This window comes from Equus caballus, chromosome 17 (assembly GCF_041296265.1).
Source record: "Equus caballus isolate H_3958 breed thoroughbred chromosome 17, TB-T2T, whole genome shotgun sequence".
NCBI classification, from domain to species: Eukaryota; Metazoa; Chordata; class Mammalia; order Perissodactyla; family Equidae; genus Equus; species Equus caballus.
This window is the reverse complement of record NC_091700.1, coordinates 53,909,920-53,930,913: the sequence shown is the minus strand read 5'-3', so window position 1 is coordinate 53,930,913 and position 20,994 is coordinate 53,909,920. Positions and strand designations below refer to the sequence as shown.

Genomic DNA, 20,994 nt, shown 5'->3' with positions numbered 1-20,994 from the left:
GCACGGGTGTCAACACAAAAGGTACAATGCTATTCCATTCACTTCAGGCTTTGATTCAAGAACTTGGTTTCAGTCAATTATAAAGATATCAGAAGACTGATTATCCTTGGAAAATTGATGACAGTCACTGAGTTATCCATAATGAGCTCAGAGAAATCACCAGTCAGCATTGACGAAAACTGCACATTTATTATTTGGGAATCAATAGAGAGTACTGAATTTTAGCGAAAGCTTATTAAATCTTTTTAAGGAAGAAACAGCTATTGCTAACAATCCAAATACTTTACAGGGCTTCTAGTGGACAGAAATTCAAAGGTGTAGTACTTCCTTAAAGAAGTCAAAGTGTGAATAATATTCTGAAACCTAAGAAGTAAGTAAACTTAAAAAAATTTTTGGAAGAGTTTTTATTCTTTATAAAATTGTTTGTGACTCCTCTTTAAAGAATAACATTATATGTACTTTTATTAGTTCTTGATATAAATCAGTTTTTCTTCTTCCAAAATATGAAATCAGCAAAATAAGATCAAGTATATTTTTGTCAATTTCCTGTGTCATTTTCTGATAAACAGTGGTTTATTAAATAGAAATATATTTATTTGCCTTTCTAATTAAGTAATTTGCTACTGTGGTACCATATAAATTCGAAAACATTTGGATTGTTTTATCTATCTACCTATTTACCTACAACATTTCATGAAAGGAGTATGGAGAAAATCTAACTGACAAATAGAGAGGCAGGGCACAAAAATGCAATCAAATAGAAAGAAATTAAGTACATTCTATGAGATGGTTTTTTTAATCACGCCAAGGGAAAGTAAAATAACCTCTTTCTATTAGACGGTTTATTAACATAAAATTCCTTAAAGCTATCTTCAGCTGCAGTGCCGCACATCATACCTTCAATTAACTACTGAACACTTCCAAATATTTTAGCTAAAATAATGGGCAACACATACTAGAGCTGTATGTTTGGGATAATTAAACTGATGGTAGCAAAACTACACAAACAGCAGGAGCAGAATAAGAGGAAAAAATCTGACTGCACAAAAAAGAAGGAAAAAAGTGACATTTGAGCTAATAAAATAAAATTTCAAAAGGCTTAAGTCATCTGCAAAAGAAAATTATTATTAGCATGGAGATTTCCATTGAAAAATGTGAAGATTTTCTTTTAATCATTTGAATTTCTAAAGAAATATTTCAATGTGGAGATAGAACATTACTTTTTTAATAGAAATGATTTAAACAAGGAAAGAAGCCAGTGAGAATAATAGAAAAAAATGTTAAATATACTAGGCTACTGATTTTTCTGTTTTAAAAGATTGGCACCTGAGCTAACAACTGTCGCCAATCTTTTTTTTTCTCCTGCTTTTTCTCCCTAAATCTCCCCAGTACATAGTTGTATATCTTAGTTGCGGGTCCTTCTAGTTGTAGCATGTGGGACGCCGCCTCAGCATGGCTTAATGAGCAGTGCCATGTCTGCACCCAGGATCTGAACCGGTGAAACCCTGGGCCACCGAAGTGGATAGAGCGAACTTAACCACTCAGCCATCGGGCCACCCCTAGGCTACTGACTTTCAATTGAAATCTGTTAAGGTATTATTACAAATTTTTAAGAAAAGAAAAATTCTGATAAATATATTTCTTTTTGTTTAGCTTTTAGTTTCTTTCTTTTAAGAGAAAATTTTGCTTTTTGGGAGATTTTTAAAGGTATTAAAAATTAAGGGTTAATATTTAAAATCTGACATGAGATAATTGTTTGAATACAGCTGTCATCATCTTTCATCTGTAAAGAAAATTATTCTTTATAGTTGTGCATTGCATTAAGTTGGCATGGCCTCCCATGATGTTTTTCAAATAAATTAACAGAGTACATTGACCAAGACAATGGCTGATTGCTTCTTCAAACATTTTAAAATTATTTCTGAGTAAACCATTCATTACGTGAATAGTATAAAGCATTGCGTAAGAGGTCAGGCTGTGATGGCCTGTTATTTTATTGCTAACTCTGCCTTCACTAATTAAAGCTGCAGAATGTTTAGGAAGTTTCTTAACATCTATTAAATGTGAAAGCAACAATACTTACCTATCTATAAATGCAATGAAAACTACATAGGATAATAAATTTTAAGTACTGAATAATTCATTCAATGCATATGACCTATTTTGATGTTCTCCCTCGAAGTTTGCTTACATGAACTCAGGTTTTAACTTACTCTTCAATGTTTATTTGATGTCTAAGTCACAGCAATGCATCAGAATGCCTATTTGAGTAAACTCTTCCACTTGGAGACAAAGTTTTATAGAAACGACACAAGTTTTGGCCATCTCTAGACCTAGGATAAAACTCCAGCCTGCTGTGCAAGTTAATACATTTCCCATAAATTCAGTCTTCTTATATGTAAGATAAAAATGATAACTGTTTTAGTTTTGCAGATTAAATAAGCTAATGTTGAAATGAAGCCAGCACAGTTTATGGTAAGTAGTTAGAACTCAGTAAGTGCTAGTCTGCTCCTCTGAATCTAGATAGATAGATATTAACATGGATACATAGATAGAAGAAAGAAAAGAAGGAAGAGAAAAAAAGGCAAAAAAGGTGATATAGATGATAGAGAGAGAAACATAGATAGGAGATAGATACAGAGATAGATAGGGAGACAGAGAGATGACAGATAGAGGTTATTGAGAGAGGAGAGATGAGAGACAGAAACAGAGAGAGACCTCCTATTTCTATCAGTTACATATAGTTTCTTGAAGGGAGGCTCCAAGTGAAATTTATTTTTGATGTTTCTGAAGAATCTAACTTTCCTTACATACTGAAAGCAGTTAGTAATTTATCAAATAAATGAATTAAGGAATCAAACCAATAGATCAATCAATCAATGAAATACTATTTTAGCTTATCCCTCTAAATCATGTTTTAAAGCAGAAGTCAGTCTCTCTTCTATATAATTCATGGATTACGTAAGTGTGGCTTCCAGATTCACAATAACTTTCCCATAAGGATGTGTGAAAACTATACGTTTTACAGGAGACATTTCTATTGGCATTCTCACTTTTAGACTAGTAAGTATTTTATGTGGAATATTAATTAAAATACTGTATGTGCCAAATATTTGTTCTTTTAAGAATAGCCACCTTTCTAAGATAGTATTTTTTTATATCAAAATTGAAAAAACAGCTTTTCAGTATAAATTTCATTTTATGACATAAATGAAACCACTTCCTTTTTCTATAGAGGTCTTTGTTCATTTCCATCAAATACAATGCTCAATTAGTGGATGGAAAGAAATTAAAGAGTTAATGTGAGCAGCAGATTATTATTTTTTTAATTAACAAAGTTTCTCATGAAAATATGACAATAAATGCAAACTCTTTACTTACTCTATACAGCTTTACAAATAGTAGCCAATGAATTACCTGTCAATCACTGTCAACACACACGTAGATGAGTCTGTGTTAGGCTATGAATTCACATAGCAAGAGCCAACAACCTATTATTTAAAATGTGTCTAAAAGATTCATATATCATAATATCACGTAGTCAAAACCCATCAAGACAATTCAAGTCACTTCAGGTAAACATTCAAATTTGCAGGAGTTGTGAATATTAGATAAATATTCAAATAGCTTTTGTTAAAAATAATTTAAAAAACAATATCCCATTGTTACACAGAATGTTACTATGGTATATCTGGCAGTTGTTACTTAGAAAAGAAGACATTTTGGGAAGTCAACCTTAAAATAAATCCGGCATAATTATATTCAGTGCAGAAATATTGATACATATGTAATACTGAATATGTATATTTATTTCTATATTGAATGTATACATATGTGTGTATGGGTATACATATTTGTACTGAAATCTCAACATGATTAGAGAAATTAATAAGCATTATATCTGCTGAGATATAAGTGATAGGACAGACTTACTAGAGGTAAAAATTTACTTTCCATGAGTCATCAATCAATAAATGACTCAGAAGAATAAATGACTATGTTTATGTAGTTTAAATGTAATTTCTCATTAAAAAACCTGAAACTATAAATATTAAATATTTTTAAATACTATTAATATTTTGCAAACTAATATTAAGCAATATAATATGCATTTATAGTTCTGAAATCTGATTTATACAATAGTTATTTTTATTTTTTGTAATTGGACATAAAAAAAAACCTATTCACAATGTCTAAGGCTTACACATAAGAGTAGCTTAATTCTCTTTGGGTGAAGTGTTAGCAAATATTCTGTTGTGTTTGAAACAATAAAAATATCAAAATTAATAAAAAGTCATATCAAATGAATAAATTGAAGGCAGACTTTTAGAAAAAAAATCATGTATTTATTAAAGTATTTCATTTTTATCTCTATCTGGGTAAATAAGTTCAAGTTTATTTGATATCCACGAAGACTTAGATGTAAATCAAAAGAAGCAGCCAAAACTCTGGCTTAGCTGTTATTTGACTCTTGAAAACCTACTTTGAAGCTAAAATTCACGCTAAAAATAAAGCAACATTGCTAAGAGCTATAAAATTCCAGTCAAGTTTTTATTTCACCTAAAAGTGTTGAAATTACTAATTTTAATTCTGTAAATTAGTATATTAAGATGTGCATATCTAATATATGACTTATTTTCCTTGTTAATATAATGCAAAATAGGAAAGGTTAGGAAATGTCCATAAAGATAAAAACAATATAATGACTTTGGTCAAGTTCTCATTTCAAGAATGTTACAGACTAATATCCATGGCCTTCCTTTTTCTGTTGTTACAGAAGCATCGAATAGTTGCTTTTTGTCTGGGACAACCTCAGGATTTGCTATTTCTTTTGATATATTATCAATAGTCCATTCCACTATGATAACCTGCAACTCTAGAACTAACAGGTTGATAACGACTGCTTAAGCTTTACACTTTGTAAGCATCGGAAGGCTTCACTCACCTTGTTCAAGTGGTTGGCTTTTAGTTGAAGTAGTTTTCATCTTGAGTGCCTCCCTAACAGACATGTCACAGCAGGAGCCTTTGTTAGTGTCTTGGTCACTGTCAGCCTGATCACTGTCCCCGTGCCCACTGTCTCTCAGGCTGGCTCTTTCTGGGTCCTTAAACGTGGAACTACTGAAATACATATAAAGAAAAAGAAGAGAAAGTGTTGTCTCTACAAGTTTGAATCTGAAGTGTAGTCTCTTGCAAAGCAATTTTGACACGAATGCAAATGGGGAAGCTGAGAAAGTTATTTAATAGGCCTTACCTTTGAACAAACTGCTGCCTGCTGCCCATGTAATTGGGCTCTGCGGGAAAATTGTCTGTCTGCGAAAGAGAAGGAAAAAATACGTATAGTTGTACACTGGACAAATCTCCTGCAGAGCAACAAGATTTCCTAGTGGAAAAATGATTAATAATTCAAAAATTCCCTTAATCTTCAGATTTGTACATTTTAATTAAATTGGAAATTGCTGACATGTAATTATGTACTCAGAACAATTAAATGATTCCGGTCCACAAATTACCTGTTAAAGTAAACAATGAGCCTGTCATAACTGGCATTCTCTGTTAGTACCAGGATGGATAACACTGTCTGTGTTGTTTCATTACTCAGATACCAACATTTAATATTTGTGGGAGGAGTGGAAAAATGACCTAATTTCTCCATATTAAAAGTGTGAATTATTTAATAATACTCATTTTTAAACATAATTACATCATCTGCTGGGATTCCATGCCCTCCTTGAAAGAATATCATTTAAAGTCATCCACTCTTCAATTAAGAGATACAGGGCCTTGCCTTCAAATTTTGCCAATAACAAATACAAGCATGATGCGTATGGTTGAACTCATCTCTATGATTCATTCTCATCTACATCCCTACTGTGGAAAGTGTACTCAAATAATACAAAGGAAAGAGTTATTCAAAACAAAGCAAAGTAAAATGTTACTTTAAACACTGAGAGCAAAGACATGGAGAACCTAGGCTTGTTTTTGTGGTTGTTTTTACTGCTTTCCAAACTGTCGTGGAGGTCTGCCAAAAAGAACTGAGTTCTCCTTGTATCATGGAACAGAGTCTTTTGGGAGAAAGAGACTAGATCTTTCATAGATCTCCCTATACTGTACATTCATACACGTTACTGCTTCTTGCAGCTGACCCAGCGACAAAGGTTCTCCTGTTTTCGGCATCACATCATATCACACCATTGTGCTCTGAAGCAGCTATGGGTTTCTACAAGATCATCCAGCATGCAAGTATGAGTGACACAGGAGCATGCAATTCACGAAGCAGAGGGCCCAAGGTAAGGCTTAATGTAGAGCAATGTGTTTTCTTTACAAACAAGGCTAATTTGAACTAACAGTACTCTTTTTTTCTTCCCATATAATAATTTAAATTATTTGCCTTTTGGAACTATTACTGAAAAAAAAAAAAAAAGCATGTTAAGAGTAATAGCTTAAAGTATTATCTAAGTTTCACCGTCTGTTAGAAGTTTGGGAACAGAAAAACCCTCACAAATTTCTTAATCCGTAATCTTTTTGCTGTTGTTCAAATGCGCTTTATCAAATTAAATGCAAAGATAAAGGTAAACAAGGTAGATTCATTTCTGACTCCTAATCCTCTTAAACTAGTAGTTGGTAACAGACATTTGCCATTAACATGTTGTAATAGTTTCTAGATTTTGTGAAGCACCTTAATTTTTGTTTCCATAATAACAAATTACCAATTTTTAAGGATAACTTGATCTTCTGGTAAAAATAATACTAGTAACCAACACCAAGGGCAAAAATATTTGCAAAAGAAGTTTGCTAATTGTCAAAACTGTAATTATTTAGAAACTCCACATTTTAATTTAATAAAATCTAGGTCACTTTTTGAGTTGGTCAAAAACATGTATCCACGCCACTATTGCTATCAGTTGAAAGCTAAGCATGAGAGTATCTTAGAACACTTCAGAAAAACAGAATCCTGGGTGTTAAGCAGAGAGTAAAATGTAAAGTGGAAGTGGAAACTCTAGTTAGAAAATATAGGTGCTATTATAAGTAGTCTTGTGATTTTAATGGCTTTAATTGGGAGGAACCTCATCCGATGTGGATCTCTATTCAGTTAGACACAGAGAGACAGATTGGCGAAATTTTTCTTCACCTGTTCTAATAGGGACAGTCTTTAAAAATGTTAGCATATTATTAAAGTTCTAAGCGATTCTAATACAATAAGAGACTTAAGAAGTAAAATACATTTTTCCATTGACTGAAGAGCTTTTTTTAAATTATACGCGTGTATGTGTGTGCGTGTGTGTGTGTGTGTGTGTGCGTGTATCAGAGAGTTAGATGAACACTGGGCAATGGTATTGATACCAAATATTGTTTTGATGAAAATAGAAAAACAAGAGGAAGGTAGAAAAGAAGGGATTTTGGAAGGGAAAGAAAGAGAAGAAAAACCAAAGCAGGGAGAGAGGCAAGGGAAAAATAGAAGGAAGAGAGAAACAAAAAGATATACGAAGGAGGAGGAATGAGGGTGGAAAGAGGGAAAAAGAAATGTAAAAAAAGAAAGAAGTTGGTTTATTATTGTAAATTTCACAAAATACAATTTTAAAAGTTTGCAACTTAATCAGTAGTAGAGAATCAGAAGTTTACTAATAATGTCTGCATTCATTCATTAAAATAGGTAGGAATGTGAGAGATTGTGTTTGCACTTGTAATTACCATAATGAAATAGTCATTTGGCCTTTAACAAACATATAACTAATTCACTATAAAAATCACACTGGTTTTAATATAGAAAATAACATTTTCAATATCCAGGCTCCAAGGGTGTCTGAAAACTCATTTAAAATAATCTGAATAAAAATAACAGTATTTGCATAGAAAAATGAAAAATTGAGAAAAAAAAGCCATATGTATCACAGTATCATTTAATTTAGAAGTAGAAGAGCTTTCAGATATTTTCCAACACTGTTTTATAAAAATTGAGTTCTACCTTGTATATTTATAAATCTTAACTTTTAAGTCTAAGAAGAAAGTAAAATTTGAAGTCAGACACTTGTAGTTTTTTGGGTCTCAGCAGAGTAATAAAATGTGAATATTTACAACTCTTGAAAATTTTATCTTCTTCCATACAAACTGATTACTAGAAAGTGTTCCCCTCAAACTCAATTTGAATCAGTGACTTTTAACTATTATTTTCTTGTTTATTATTTTAAAAAGTGTAGCCGGAATTGGTGGGCTGTTACAGAAAAGTTCTAAAGTAGATACTTTAGATATGAAGATCTTTTTGATCTATTCCAAAGTCAGGAATAAAAAGACAAAAGTTTTGGTGTTTTATAAGTGATTATTTGCTCATAAAAAAACAGATCAGAACTAACTTATAAGACTGAGTGTGCTCTCCTAGTTTTATTTTTTTGTTTCTGGTTATTTTGTTTGATGAAGATAGAAATTTAGATATTCTTTACTTTCCTTTGTACAGAAAACATGAAGAAATAAACAAGTAATAAAGTAAACAAATGCACAAATTAGATAAAGTCTGCACGATATGAATGGTTTCTTTGATTATTTGCTTTTATGCATTTTCTCTACTAGTGCTCAGCAAATTGTAGCAAATTTATAAAAGATATTCAAAACCAGAATTTTTATCAGCAGTGGTCAATAATAAACTATTCCTAAGATACACTATCTTCTACAATTTGCTCATGCTATTAGAACTCTAAAAAACAAATCACGGGGCCAGCCCAGTGGGGTAGTGGTTAAGTTCCCGTGCTCTGCTTCAGGAGCCCAGGGTTTACAGGTTCAGATCCTAGGCGTGGACCTACACACTGCTCATCAAGCCATGCTGTGGCCACATCCCACCTACAAAATAGAGGAAGATTGGCACAGATGTTAACTCAGGGCCAATCTTCCTCTCCAAAAAAATAAAAATCATGACTTAAAAAACAAGCCTCTCTGAGAAAGACCAAAAGAAAACACCTACCGAAACTGAATGATGTCAGCCGAAATTGGGAAAGCTCTTTATTTGTGGAAGTAGATTAATTTAATATGACCACTTATATGTGCTCAAAGAAGTTAATTGAAAATGGATAGTAAAAGTGGGTCAAAATAGATGTTTTTACCACTAAAATATTAAAAACAGAAATTTTAAAAATATATCAAGCATGTGACAAAATTCAATTTCAATATTATTAATGATAAAAATTCTCAGCAAAATAGGAACAGAAGGAAACTTCCTCAACTTTAGCGAAGGGTGCCTACCAAAAAAAACCTTATAACTAACATCATATTACTGGTGAAAGATTAAAAACTTTCACCCTAGCCTTCACCTCTTCCATTCACCATTGTACTGAAGTCCTAGTAAGTTCAATAAGGCAGGAAAAACAAATAAAGGATACACAAATTGGAAACAAAGAGAAAAAAATTTTCACAATGTTATTGTATTCACAGATAACATTATTGTTTAGGAAGAAAATAAGAAAGAATCAAAACAAACAAAAACAAACAAACAACACTTTCAAGAACTAATTAATAAGTTAAGCAAAGCTGTCACATTCAAGGTCACCATACAAAAATCAATCATCTCTTTATATTCTAGCAATGAACTATTGGAAACCAAAATTTCAAAATTCAATACATTTATAAAAGTTCCCCAAAATCAAGTACTTATCAAATAAATATTTTTAAAAAACACATACAGAATCTGTATGCTGAACATTACAAAAACTGATGAAATAAATCAAAGACGACCTACATAGATGGGGAGATATATCATCTTTACAGACTGGAAGACACAAAATGGAAAAGATGTTAATGCTCCTCAAATAATCTATACATGTAACATAATTCCATTCATATTAATAGCACAATTTTCTGTAGATATAAACAATAGGATCCTCAAATTCATATGGAAAATATAATAGCCAAAATAATTTTGAAAAAGAAGAATAAAGTGAACAAATTACACCATCCTATTTTAAGAGTTACTATGAAGCTACACCAATCAAGATAGTGTAGTGTGTCAATGGAAAAGACACATAGATCAACGAAACAGAAGAGACTGTTCAGAAGCAGCCCACACAAATATGGCCAATTCATTTTTGACAAAGTTTCAAAAAGGCAATTCCACCGATAATTAAAAAATTAAAAGTTGAAATGAAATTCAACCTCCACCTCACATTTTATTAAAAAAAACAAAACAAAGTGGATCATAGATCTAAATGTAAAACATAAAACTGCAAAACTTTACAAGAAAACCAAGCAGAAAATATTTGTGACCTAGTGTTAGAGTTCTTAGACATGATACCAAAAGCATGATTTGCAGGGGAAAAAAAGATGCAAAATGACCCAGCAATTTGGTATTTACTTTAAAGAAATCAAAACTATGCTTACACAAAATTTGTACATGAATAGTTACAGGAGCTCTCTTTGCCAAAACTGGAATCACCCAGATGTCTTTCAACAGGTGAATAGGAAGACCATGGTTCATATACACAATGGGAAATTTAGCAATAAATAAACGAACTATTGATATCACAAATTGGATGAATCTCAAAAGCATTATGTTGAGTGAAAGAAACTAGTCTCAGAAAATTGCAAACTGTATAATTCCATTGATAGGACTTCTCAAAAAAAGCAAAAACTATTATGATGAAGAACAGATCAGTGGTTGCCAGGGGTTAAAGTTGCCTATGGAGATACAGCATGAGGAAGATTTTCGGGGGACAGAACTGTTTAGTATCCTGATTGTGGTGGGGTCTCATGAAGCTATACACGAACAAAACACACAGAACTCTAAACTGAAAAAATGTTCATTTTACTGTGTGCTAATAAAAAGTAATTCTAAAAATATATCTACAGTGATCATCTGCATCTCATAGATGCTGAGGATTCTTCTGTCTCATTGAGAATTATAAAAATACAAGTTCTTTTACTAAATATTCTCAATAAAGAGTTTTTCTGAACTTTGACTTTTAAAGGTATACTCTGCCAACTTTTAAAATCCACGTATAAATCCCATATTCATTTGGACAGACTACAAATTGATTTGGGATATAAAGATGCATTTAGCCACACTAGCAAACCCAAGCAACAGCCCTATAAGACTGTCACCTTAAATATTTAAATATGAATTCTTTAGCTCAATTTTCATTTCTTTCAAATTTGTTTTTCTTGTGTGCAGTTCCTGTTTACCCAACTACAAAAAAAAAAGTACTTTAAAGAAAGATTTAAGACTGCATTTATGGCAAAGAGTAGCTTTTCCTTTCAATGCAGGAAACAAACATGGCTTTATCGTGAAAAACTGAGATCCATCCTCAGAAATGATGAGTTTTTGAACTTAGAAAATGCCTCTTAAAATCAATTTTGCATTTGGAAGCAAATGAATAGAAAACCTTTGTAAAGACGCTAAAGAAATTTAGTATGAAATGATTAGCATCTAAGATGTACCAAAGCTAGGCAAAATATTGTACAAAGTGTACACAAAATAATTTTACAACTTTGGTGTAAAACTAGGATAACATTACCTAAAATGTGTGCTTTTATGTTTTATATGAGATGATATATGAAATTTTCTTAGTTATATAACACAATTCCTGTTATAACTTTTTTATTATTTAAAATCCTACACGCAGCACTGTAATGATCATGAAATAATGATAATTGGATGAAAGTCTGGTAAATTTTAAAGCAAGACTTAGGTATCTAGAAAAATGAGACAACTGTAGGATGAGAAAAATTAAAACCTCATTATTTTGAGTCTTATTTCAAATAAATTTCTAAGAAAAAATATCAGAATGCTATTCTTCAAATGTATCCCTGAAAAAGGAAGAGAGAAGAATAACGTGAGCATTAGGAAACTGGATTCTATGATTAGTTTTCACCATCAGAGGTACTATTTAAGTAAATGTTGCTCAACACCTTGGTGCTAATTTGCCAGTATTATCCTATATTTCCCAATATAGAGTCATGGGACAGTCAGGAAATTTCCAATGGAGAGAACAATTTTGACAAACCAAACAGCTCTTTGCATTTCCAGAATCTTTCATGTGGAAACACAAGAGGCAATGGTTTATAAATTGCTGGCATTCTTGATATTCTTTTGCCTTTCTATGTCAGTTTCTTCACCAAAGAGGAGACCTTTGGGACAGAGGCCCAATAGGTAAATTCATTCCATAAATACACATTTAGCTCAGACCATAAGCAATATAAAAAAATCCAGCATTCGACAATGTAAAATTCACAATATCTGAGATCTAATCAGGAATTACAAGGCATGCAATAAACCAGGAAATATAACTCATATGTAGGAGAAAAATCAATCAATAGAAACAGATCTAGGCAAGAAACAAATGACAGAATTAACCAATAAGGACCTTTAAAATCTATTAGAATATTAAAAGTATGGTCAAGAATGTAAAAGCATGGCCCTGAGCATAAGTGCCTCCTTAAATTTTGAGCCCTAAGTACCTCCTTGTCTCATCTTAATCTCGCGCCTGAAGGACAGAAATAGATGATATAAAAAAGACCCAAATGGAACTTCTAAAAATGAAAACCACAATATTTGAAATTAACAATACACTAGATATAACTGACAGCAGATTAGAAACTGAGGAAGAAAAGATGCAACATTTTGCACCAGGTTCTAGAAGCATTTGCCTCAATAATTATACATAATATTAAATCTATTTTTTGCATTTATCTATATAAACTTTATATGTTTGTGTCAACATTGTCTTCATAAATTTGTAATATACTAGAGAGTAAAGACAAGTATGTCAAATGCCAAGAGGATCTCCCAAAAGTTGCAATACAAATATGAAGAAAGTTTAATTCTAGAGGTATTTATCTAGAATAGGAATTATTAAAAAAAAAATGAAAGTACGTCTTCAACTCTTTAAAGTCATCATTAAGAGAGCAACTTAACTCTCACAGACTAATTTGGGGTTGGATGTTTACTTATGGTATTAAATCATATCATTATAGCTTCAGTTATACTTAGATGATCATTCCTAATCCAGGAGTACAGGGGAGTGGAATTTTGAAAATTCCTTTGAATTAGGAACACAAGGTTGATTGCACATATGGATGCTATTGGTTGAAAACAAAATAAATTGAACTTTTCCCTTAATTCAAAGTGACTGCTTTTCACAGTGATAACGAGTATTCTCTTTGCAGCAGATTGAACACAATGGAGTGTTAAGACACAAATAATTCACTTTAGCCTTTTCATACCGACATTGCTTCTGATAGTTTTGCCTTCAACAGAATATATGGTGTGGTTCTTTGTACATTGCTGAAGTAGGCAACAGCATTTTAAGCCACTACTTATAAAGTTATCTGACAGCACCTATGGCTTTGGAATTTTTAAAGTGCATGAAGTATGGCAATAACTGTAGTTATCAGCGATTTTCACAATAATACATTTTACACAAGTATAGTGTGGTTGACATTTGTGTTTTGTTACTAAAGGCATAATAAAACCAAGAGAAGTTTGTACCACATTTAGAAAAACTAGCATTATTATAAATTAAAAATGGGAGAAAAAGGACAGTCACATCTTGTAAGTTAGAATTTTAAGTCTACTGCTCAATTAGGATGATTTAGATGATTTTTTTAAAGTGATGTGGCTGTATAGTAAAACTTCTTGCAAATATTAACTCTTTTATAAGTGAAACTGATAACTTCAATAATAAATTCTGTGCTAGAATTTAATTATGTAATTTATGAATCTTGAAGAATATCATCTTTGACAAGAGAGAAGAAAATCGAGATAATCAAAAGGTAAGATGAGTGATAATTGTTATCTATGAAAGCATGCAAAATAGAGAAGGCTGCACATTCTTTTTATGTATTTCTGAAGCTTGGGGCCCAGAGGTCACTAAGGTGCCACTGAATGCTAGATGTGCTTTCTCATTGGCAATGGCACAGCATTACACCACGAGTTCATGTCTTAGGAAAAAATCCACATTTACTTCAGCGTTGCTAATTTTGACATCCCCCAATTAACCCATTCTCTTTGGTACAGTCAGCCTCTCCATCTCAACTCTATCCAATACCCAGTCTTCCCTTTTTCTTCCAGTGGTGATGGTGGCGAAGGGAGTTTGGAGTTGTTTGCTTTCCTGTTTTTTGCTCTCTCTCAACCAGACATTCCATCTTAGGAGACTTCTCTGCTTTCCTCCTATCATGTTCCTTCTCCATCTCTATTAAGAATACTGAAGGATCTTCCCACTGGAAGGAATACCTAAAATGGGATCCCCTGCAATCAGCCCTCCAAGATGAAGAACTCAACACTCATATACAGCCAATGAAAACTCATTACAAGCCTGAACTTCTAGAATTCTCGACACATGAACAGAAGGATAGAACAAGGAAGGAGACAAATTGGTGACACATTATTTTATTTATTACCACTATGAATGCTGAGTCTTCTGCAAGATACTTTTCCTTAAAATCTTATTTTATTAATTTTTAGGAACTTGGTAATAAGCAAAAGGAAATTTTTACAAATTGAATTATGTAGATTCAAACCAGTTCTTAGTCTAATGTATTTAGCTAATATAGACATGCTTTGAAACTACACTGCACTGAATCTAAATGTATGTAAATAGCGTCATTGTGCACACTGTGCTAGGAGATTTGGAGTATGCTGTCTTATATTAGGATCTGCAAAACAGTAGTATTGATACTCATGATTCATTCTTCTGAATTGCCCTAGGATACACAGTAGTGTTATTGTCCACATCTTACTTTTTTTAACAGAGAAACTGCAGCTAAGTGACTTTCATAAAGTTGCCCATTACAGACTCAATTCATTGTAGAACAACAACACTTGCCAGAGACAGCCGGCACCAGTCAGTTGCTGTGCTGCCTCTCTGAGAAACAGGGAAAAATAATGATCCATCTCAATACTTTTAGAAATAAGTTAATGAGAAATGAATGTAACTTGCCTTGAAAATGCTTTTAAAAATTGTTACATACTATGCAAAAATAGTACTGCTATCACCTCTAATAAAAAGAGAGCTCTTTGAAAGTCTGCACTTTCACCTTTCTATATTTCCATGTAAATCATTTTAATATGCTGAACATTACATATAACACCAATAACTAGATTTTTCCTAGACCTAAACTACAGTTTAATAATAATGGCCATTTATTATCAAATATTCTAATGCATACAGCGGGCTTAACTACATGTTTACTTACTATCATTATAGTCACATAAATTGTACAAATAGGCACTTCTGAACACTTACTTTTTAAAGTGTAAAAGAAATTTAAAATATTACATTTAATCAACCATTATGTAAGATTCCCAAACAAATAACTAATTTAAAAGGTGAACTGAATTGCATGTCTGTTATTCATTTGATAAGCAAAGTTTTCGACAACACACTAAAATTAAAAATATCATGAATGTAATAATTTTGGTAAACATAATTCACCAGACTTGCTCCTCAAAATATTAAACTGTCAATCAGAAGATAGTGTCAACTATTATTTCGATAATAGGTTATATTTTGCAAATGAGAGAAAAACTTATCAACAAGGTCAGTTTCGTGTCTGATTTTGCATCAGCTTTTCAAGTTATCACCTGCATGGATGCATTCCAGTTTCTAACAGAAGGAAAGAAAAATAGGAGGCATTCAAGGTGAAATTGAATGAGGCAACACCTTTCTAATTTTTTCCTTCCTCTAACTCTTGATAGGCCTAGAGAATTTTTGACTCTTTATAATTATAATCAATAATTCAGCCAACTGCTAATCAACCAATATATTTTACAAGAAATTAGTAAATACTTTGGGAGAATTTTTAAGTCCTCAACTTTTTGCATGGATTTCAAAGATAATTTACTAACCCCTTCCAAAAAGCAAAACTTACATAAAAATTTAAATTTCCAAAAAAATGTGCCCATTGGATTTTAATTTTTAGTTTGAAAACACAAGAGTAAGTTGAGAGTACAACTATGGAAATTCAGGCAATAACATACATGTAATTTAGAAAACTTGTCCTCAGAAATACTATTACAAAGGAAAAGGCATTCCTAAATTTGAGGAAAAATTAATTATTAATCAAACATGAGTTTTAGTTCACTAGACTATTTATCATTTTCTCTCTGAAACACAAGAGTGAGTATCACATTTAAAATGTATGATTCAATGGAAAGAGTCTATTTTCGGTTGGTGCTCATACCTGAAATTAAAATAAAGCTAAGTATCTTTACTAATATTAACATATTTTTAATTAAACATTAGCACAAAATGAAATGAAGTATCTCTAATCTTTATCAGATTTTCACTTAAGACCTAATTCAAACATCCCCAGCTCTTCCTTTGCTTGAAGACTCTAATTCCAAGAATTTTTTTCTTCTAGTGAAAGAAGCAATCTTACCTAGACAACCACTTCATGAAACAATAGGTCTGTATTCTTCTAGTTTTGAAACAACATTTTGATTTTGTTAGAAACTTTTTATAATGTACATGGTGTAATTTTTTTAGAAACACACAAATGGTAAAAAGTTAAGAAATATTGTTAACAATATTTAACTATATTATTAAGAATATTATTAATGTATTAACATATTAAAATATTAGCAATATTTAACTATATTATTAACTATATACCTAATAGTAAGGCATTAGTAATGCCTTACCACAGTGGTTGGTAAACTCTGGCCCATGACCCACTATCTATTTTTGAAAATAAGGTTTTATTGGAACTCAGCCATGCCCTTTCATTTATCTGTTATTTATGGCTGCTTTCATGCTTCAATGGCAGAGTTGAGTAGTTATGACTGAAATCATATGGCCCACAAGCTGTAAAATATTTACTATCTGGCCCTTAATAGAAAAAGTTTCAGGCTCCTGGCTTAAAAGGATTGCCTCAGCTCTTAATTATATAATTAAAATTTTTACTGTACTCAATCCTGTAGATAAAATACTAATAGGGCATTTTCATATATGCACTATGCTTACCTAGGTTATAGTTTAGGGAAAAAAATCACAAATCATTTTCATCCTCTGTAGGACACAGATTTGCCTCACAGAGTATGCATTTGGAAGGCGCCTGATTGAAAAATTGTTCACATTTTTATAAGTGGATTTCAGTGTTAGGTGATTTGTGGCATGTTTACATTCAATTTCAAACTCTTAAAACTGTGGAAACAGCACCATCATGGCAACACCTGAAAACAAAATGCACTTAGACGCATGAAGTTTCCTGAAGTGTATTACAAGTTCCTCTAGAGTGTACTTAGAAGAAGAGTAAGTAACCCATTCTTTGCCAGAGGAAAGTATTCTTCGGTTCTTGGTCCTTTGTCTCCTTTGCTTCCTTGTACATTTCACAGGGTTATCTCATCACTATATTTCAACCCTTCTAAATTTCCTTTAAACCAGCGGGGGCCATTATAATTATTTCTAATACATGGATGGAGAATTTGAGGCCTGTGGAATTAATGAAAGGCTAGCTGGAGGTTGCAATATGACGAAGAAATATAAACAAGTTTCATTTGACTAAAAATTTTGGCACTCTTTTAAATAAAAAAACCTGCAAGTACTATATAATTCATCTCGCTTTTGTGTGTATTGTGCTTTTCTTTCTATTTTATTCTATTTACCATTGTCTGCTGTATTCTACAGATTTATTATTTTTATTTTAATAACGCTTGCTCATCAGTGCTCCCTCCAGAGTTCTAATACCAGGTCATACCTCCTTAAATAGTTTTGTTCCTATAACTGTTCAGCTCTGAATTAGATCAAACACAGATAAAAGCAATTAGGTCTACTGAACAATTTTGATTAGAATAAAAGGATCAAAGCCAGGTCTATGATCATATCTGAGAATCCCTGGCTGCTTCTGGAGTCTCCAAAATTTAGAAATATTTTCACTATATTATATAAGACCAAACTAGAGAATCTCTTGAAACTACTGCTGGTTCCTCATTTGAAAGACTTTGTGGCAATGTGTTATACATAATTCCAGCAGAAGTTTTGATGATTAATATGTAGAGGTCTTGGAGAATTCTCTTCCAAATTGATGTAAAGTCTAGGAACTCAGTGCAGTACTTCATAACAGAAGTATTCACGTGATAAGATGTTCTCGGACTCCACAGATAATTCAACATACATGCATGTCGAACATGATATCGCTGGTATAGGAGCAACACCCTTAAATTTCTCTATTCCTAGCTAGCTGTATACACTTGGGTAGCATTTCTGAGCTTCAATTTTCTCACATGAAAAGAAGTGCAAATGAAATCAAATGCTATCACATGTCTCTAACTTTCTAGTATTCGTTGCCCTACAATAGTTCTTTGTGAAAACTTCTTTGCAGTTTCTACCTGGTGTGAGGTTTCTTTTCCTACAAGCTCTTCCTGCATAAAAACCACAGTTCTTAAGGAAGACAACATCTTTCCATTTCAGAGTTCATTTTGGTAGTTTAAGAAGTTTAACATATCTGGAAACCAATTTTTGCAAGAAAGTCTATCAACAATTGGTCTTTTTTTAAAAGGTCTACTTAACATTAAGACAAAAGTGGCCAATCCTGGTTTAGAGACGTCAAAATGGAAATTTTCAAGAAAACAAATTAGCATTCCAGTAAAATTACTTTTTTAATAATTTTAAGTACACTGGAATAAAACTGTACTCTCGTACAATTGCTAGCATTTAGGCCAATCAAAATATTGTTTTTACAGAGAATATGTCTGCATATCGGTGCTCTAAAGTTTAATTGCTTCAGAATGTTTTATGTCATTTCCTGTTAACAACAATAATAATACGTGTTAATATTCATTCAGCATTTAGTATCGATCAGTCTTGAATGCATAATCATATTTCATCTTTACTTCCTAAGACACCCCTATGAATAGCAAATATTATTACACCTGATAAGAAAGAAAAAGAAAACAGTTAAACAACTTTCTCTGGACTGAAAAGCTAATTTGTTTTTTAAACGAAGAACAGTGGGAATAAAATCTCAGTGTAAAGAATCTGTCCATCAGAGAGTAACTGATTAAATGAATATATCCATTAAATTGACCCAGAATTCCACAATTGTTAAGATAATATGATACTATATCATTGACATGGAAAGATGTCTTTGATATATTTATATAATTTTAAGCAAAAAGCAGCTTAATTTATTATGTTTAGTATATACCACTTTTTGTAAAAAATCTAGTGAGCTCATGCACACATGCCCATATGGAGTGGGAAGATACACAGGTTCACAATCCCTTATTCTAAACCCTTGCATCCAGACATGTTTTGTAATCCCAGCTCTTTCATATTTCAGAATGATATTTTTTTGTATATGTCATGTATTACTCATGCCAGCAGGGACTGGTACAACACCTCAAAATTGAACATATTGATGTTTCTTCAGTAAAAAATGTTAATATTAACACTAAGTGGAACAAATAAAGATTAAAAATAGCTTTAAATCAGTTCAGATCTGAGTCCTTTAGATTTTGTAATTAGAAAAGGGATAGTGGATCCGAACCACAAAAAATTTAGCAATAGCTACCTCTGAGTACCAGATTATGAGCATTTACCACTTTCTAAACGCAAATTCCCCTAATTTCAGTCCACAAGTACATAATGAGTTCTATACACCAGGCACTGTTTTAGATATGGTTTTTCAGTAGCATATTTTCAGTTAGTAAGAATTTCTCTTAAAATTAGGCAAAAAATGCAGTCATTTAATTTTGAAAAAAATGAAAAAGAAATTCAAAGACATATACTGGAAAACAACTTGAAGTTATTTTAGTGCAAAAATTTAGATTTTTGCATATCAGAGTTGTGCAATAGTTGTTTTCCCCATGAATGAAGTCTCTTCTAGGGAAACTATTGACTTTCTAAACATCAAACAGGAAAGGAGTAACTGCCCTGCAGTCAGATGTAGCCAATTCATCCCTGGAGGCTGACTACAAATTGCCAGTTCAATGATAGAGTAGTTGAAATCCAAAGGCACTAGCGGAGCAGTGCCTGAATCTCAGCTCCACAAGTCTAGAGACACAGTGTCAGTGGAGCAGCTCCATCTTTGGAATATCTGCATGGAACAAAAAAAACCAAGGGTCCAAAAATCTCAAATATTTAAATCTCAATTGTCCTTGAAGAACTCTTCCTTACAGATTACCTAATTCTATGCTTTTTAAAAAATATTATGTCTTCTTATTGGTGCATTAGACACATTTTGTCTAAATATAAAACACAAAGTAAATAATTTTCCCCAAAAAGAAATGAAAAAGCAAGATTGTTCTCTTTGCTGATAGTCTCCTTTCTCTTTCCTTCTTCTCAAAACAGGGAATCAGGTTATCATATATAGTTTGAAAAACAGGTTTTTCCTCCCTCTGAAGGAGCATGAGTTTATTCAAGCAGAGTCAGGTAGTTTATAAAAGCTATTCACTTAATTTAAAAAAGTCAAAGTATAAAGCTCTTGCCTTAGTCTAATGTGATTTAAAGATCCTGATATCCTTTTTCTTGAGAGGACAGAACATCACAAATCTGAAACGGAGCACCTCGTAGCACAGCGCATAAATAACTCAAGCTGAAAGCATAACAATAAGTTCTCCGTCTATTATTGCAGGACCAATAAATAAGCATAATGAAAATCATGACACATTATTACATTACTCTGTATTGCCTCTATTCATTAAAAAAAAAAGATGAGTGCATTTGAAATAATTTCACATGTCAAATGACAGTAAGCCTTGCAGTTGAAATGATGCTGAAAGGAATATTTGTAAAGGGCAGATGTATAGTCTTATGTGGCTTATATCAAGATTACGATAGAAGTAGGAAGATCTGAGCAGTAACTGCTTTGCACCAAAATGGTAGTAGCATAGTATCCAAAACATTTACATCATTCACCTGTGCCATGTGTGTTCGGGAATTATGAAGTGAATAAAAGCACATTAAAAAGCTTTAGAACAAGCTTCTGTGTCAATTAGCACTTGGATAGGTTCTACTTTTTCAGTTTCCCTGTTGATTTAATATACTAGATTATATTAACAGCACTCACTTGTAAACA

General features: G+C 32.2%; 1 protein-coding gene across 9 annotated transcripts in view; it reads right to left on the bottom strand.

Annotated features, from left to right (window-relative positions):
- The window catches only part of PCDH17 (protocadherin 17), a 95,775-nt gene that overhangs the window by 55,698 nt on the left and 19,083 nt on the right, over positions 1-20,994 (bottom strand). For 5 of the 9 annotated variants that reach the window (XM_001493601.6, XM_070240320.1, XM_023621667.2 and 2 more), the window contains 2 exons: positions 5,252-5,310; positions 4,946-5,118 (listed from right to left, as the gene is read on the bottom strand). In XM_001493601.6, coding sequence (XP_001493651.2) covers positions 4,946-5,118; positions 5,252-5,310 — 232 coding nt within the window. The remainder of the gene's footprint in view (positions 1-4,945; positions 5,119-5,251; positions 5,311-20,994) is intronic. The other 4 variants (XM_023621669.2, XM_070240321.1, XM_070240324.1 and 1 more) reach the window with 1 other exon arrangement.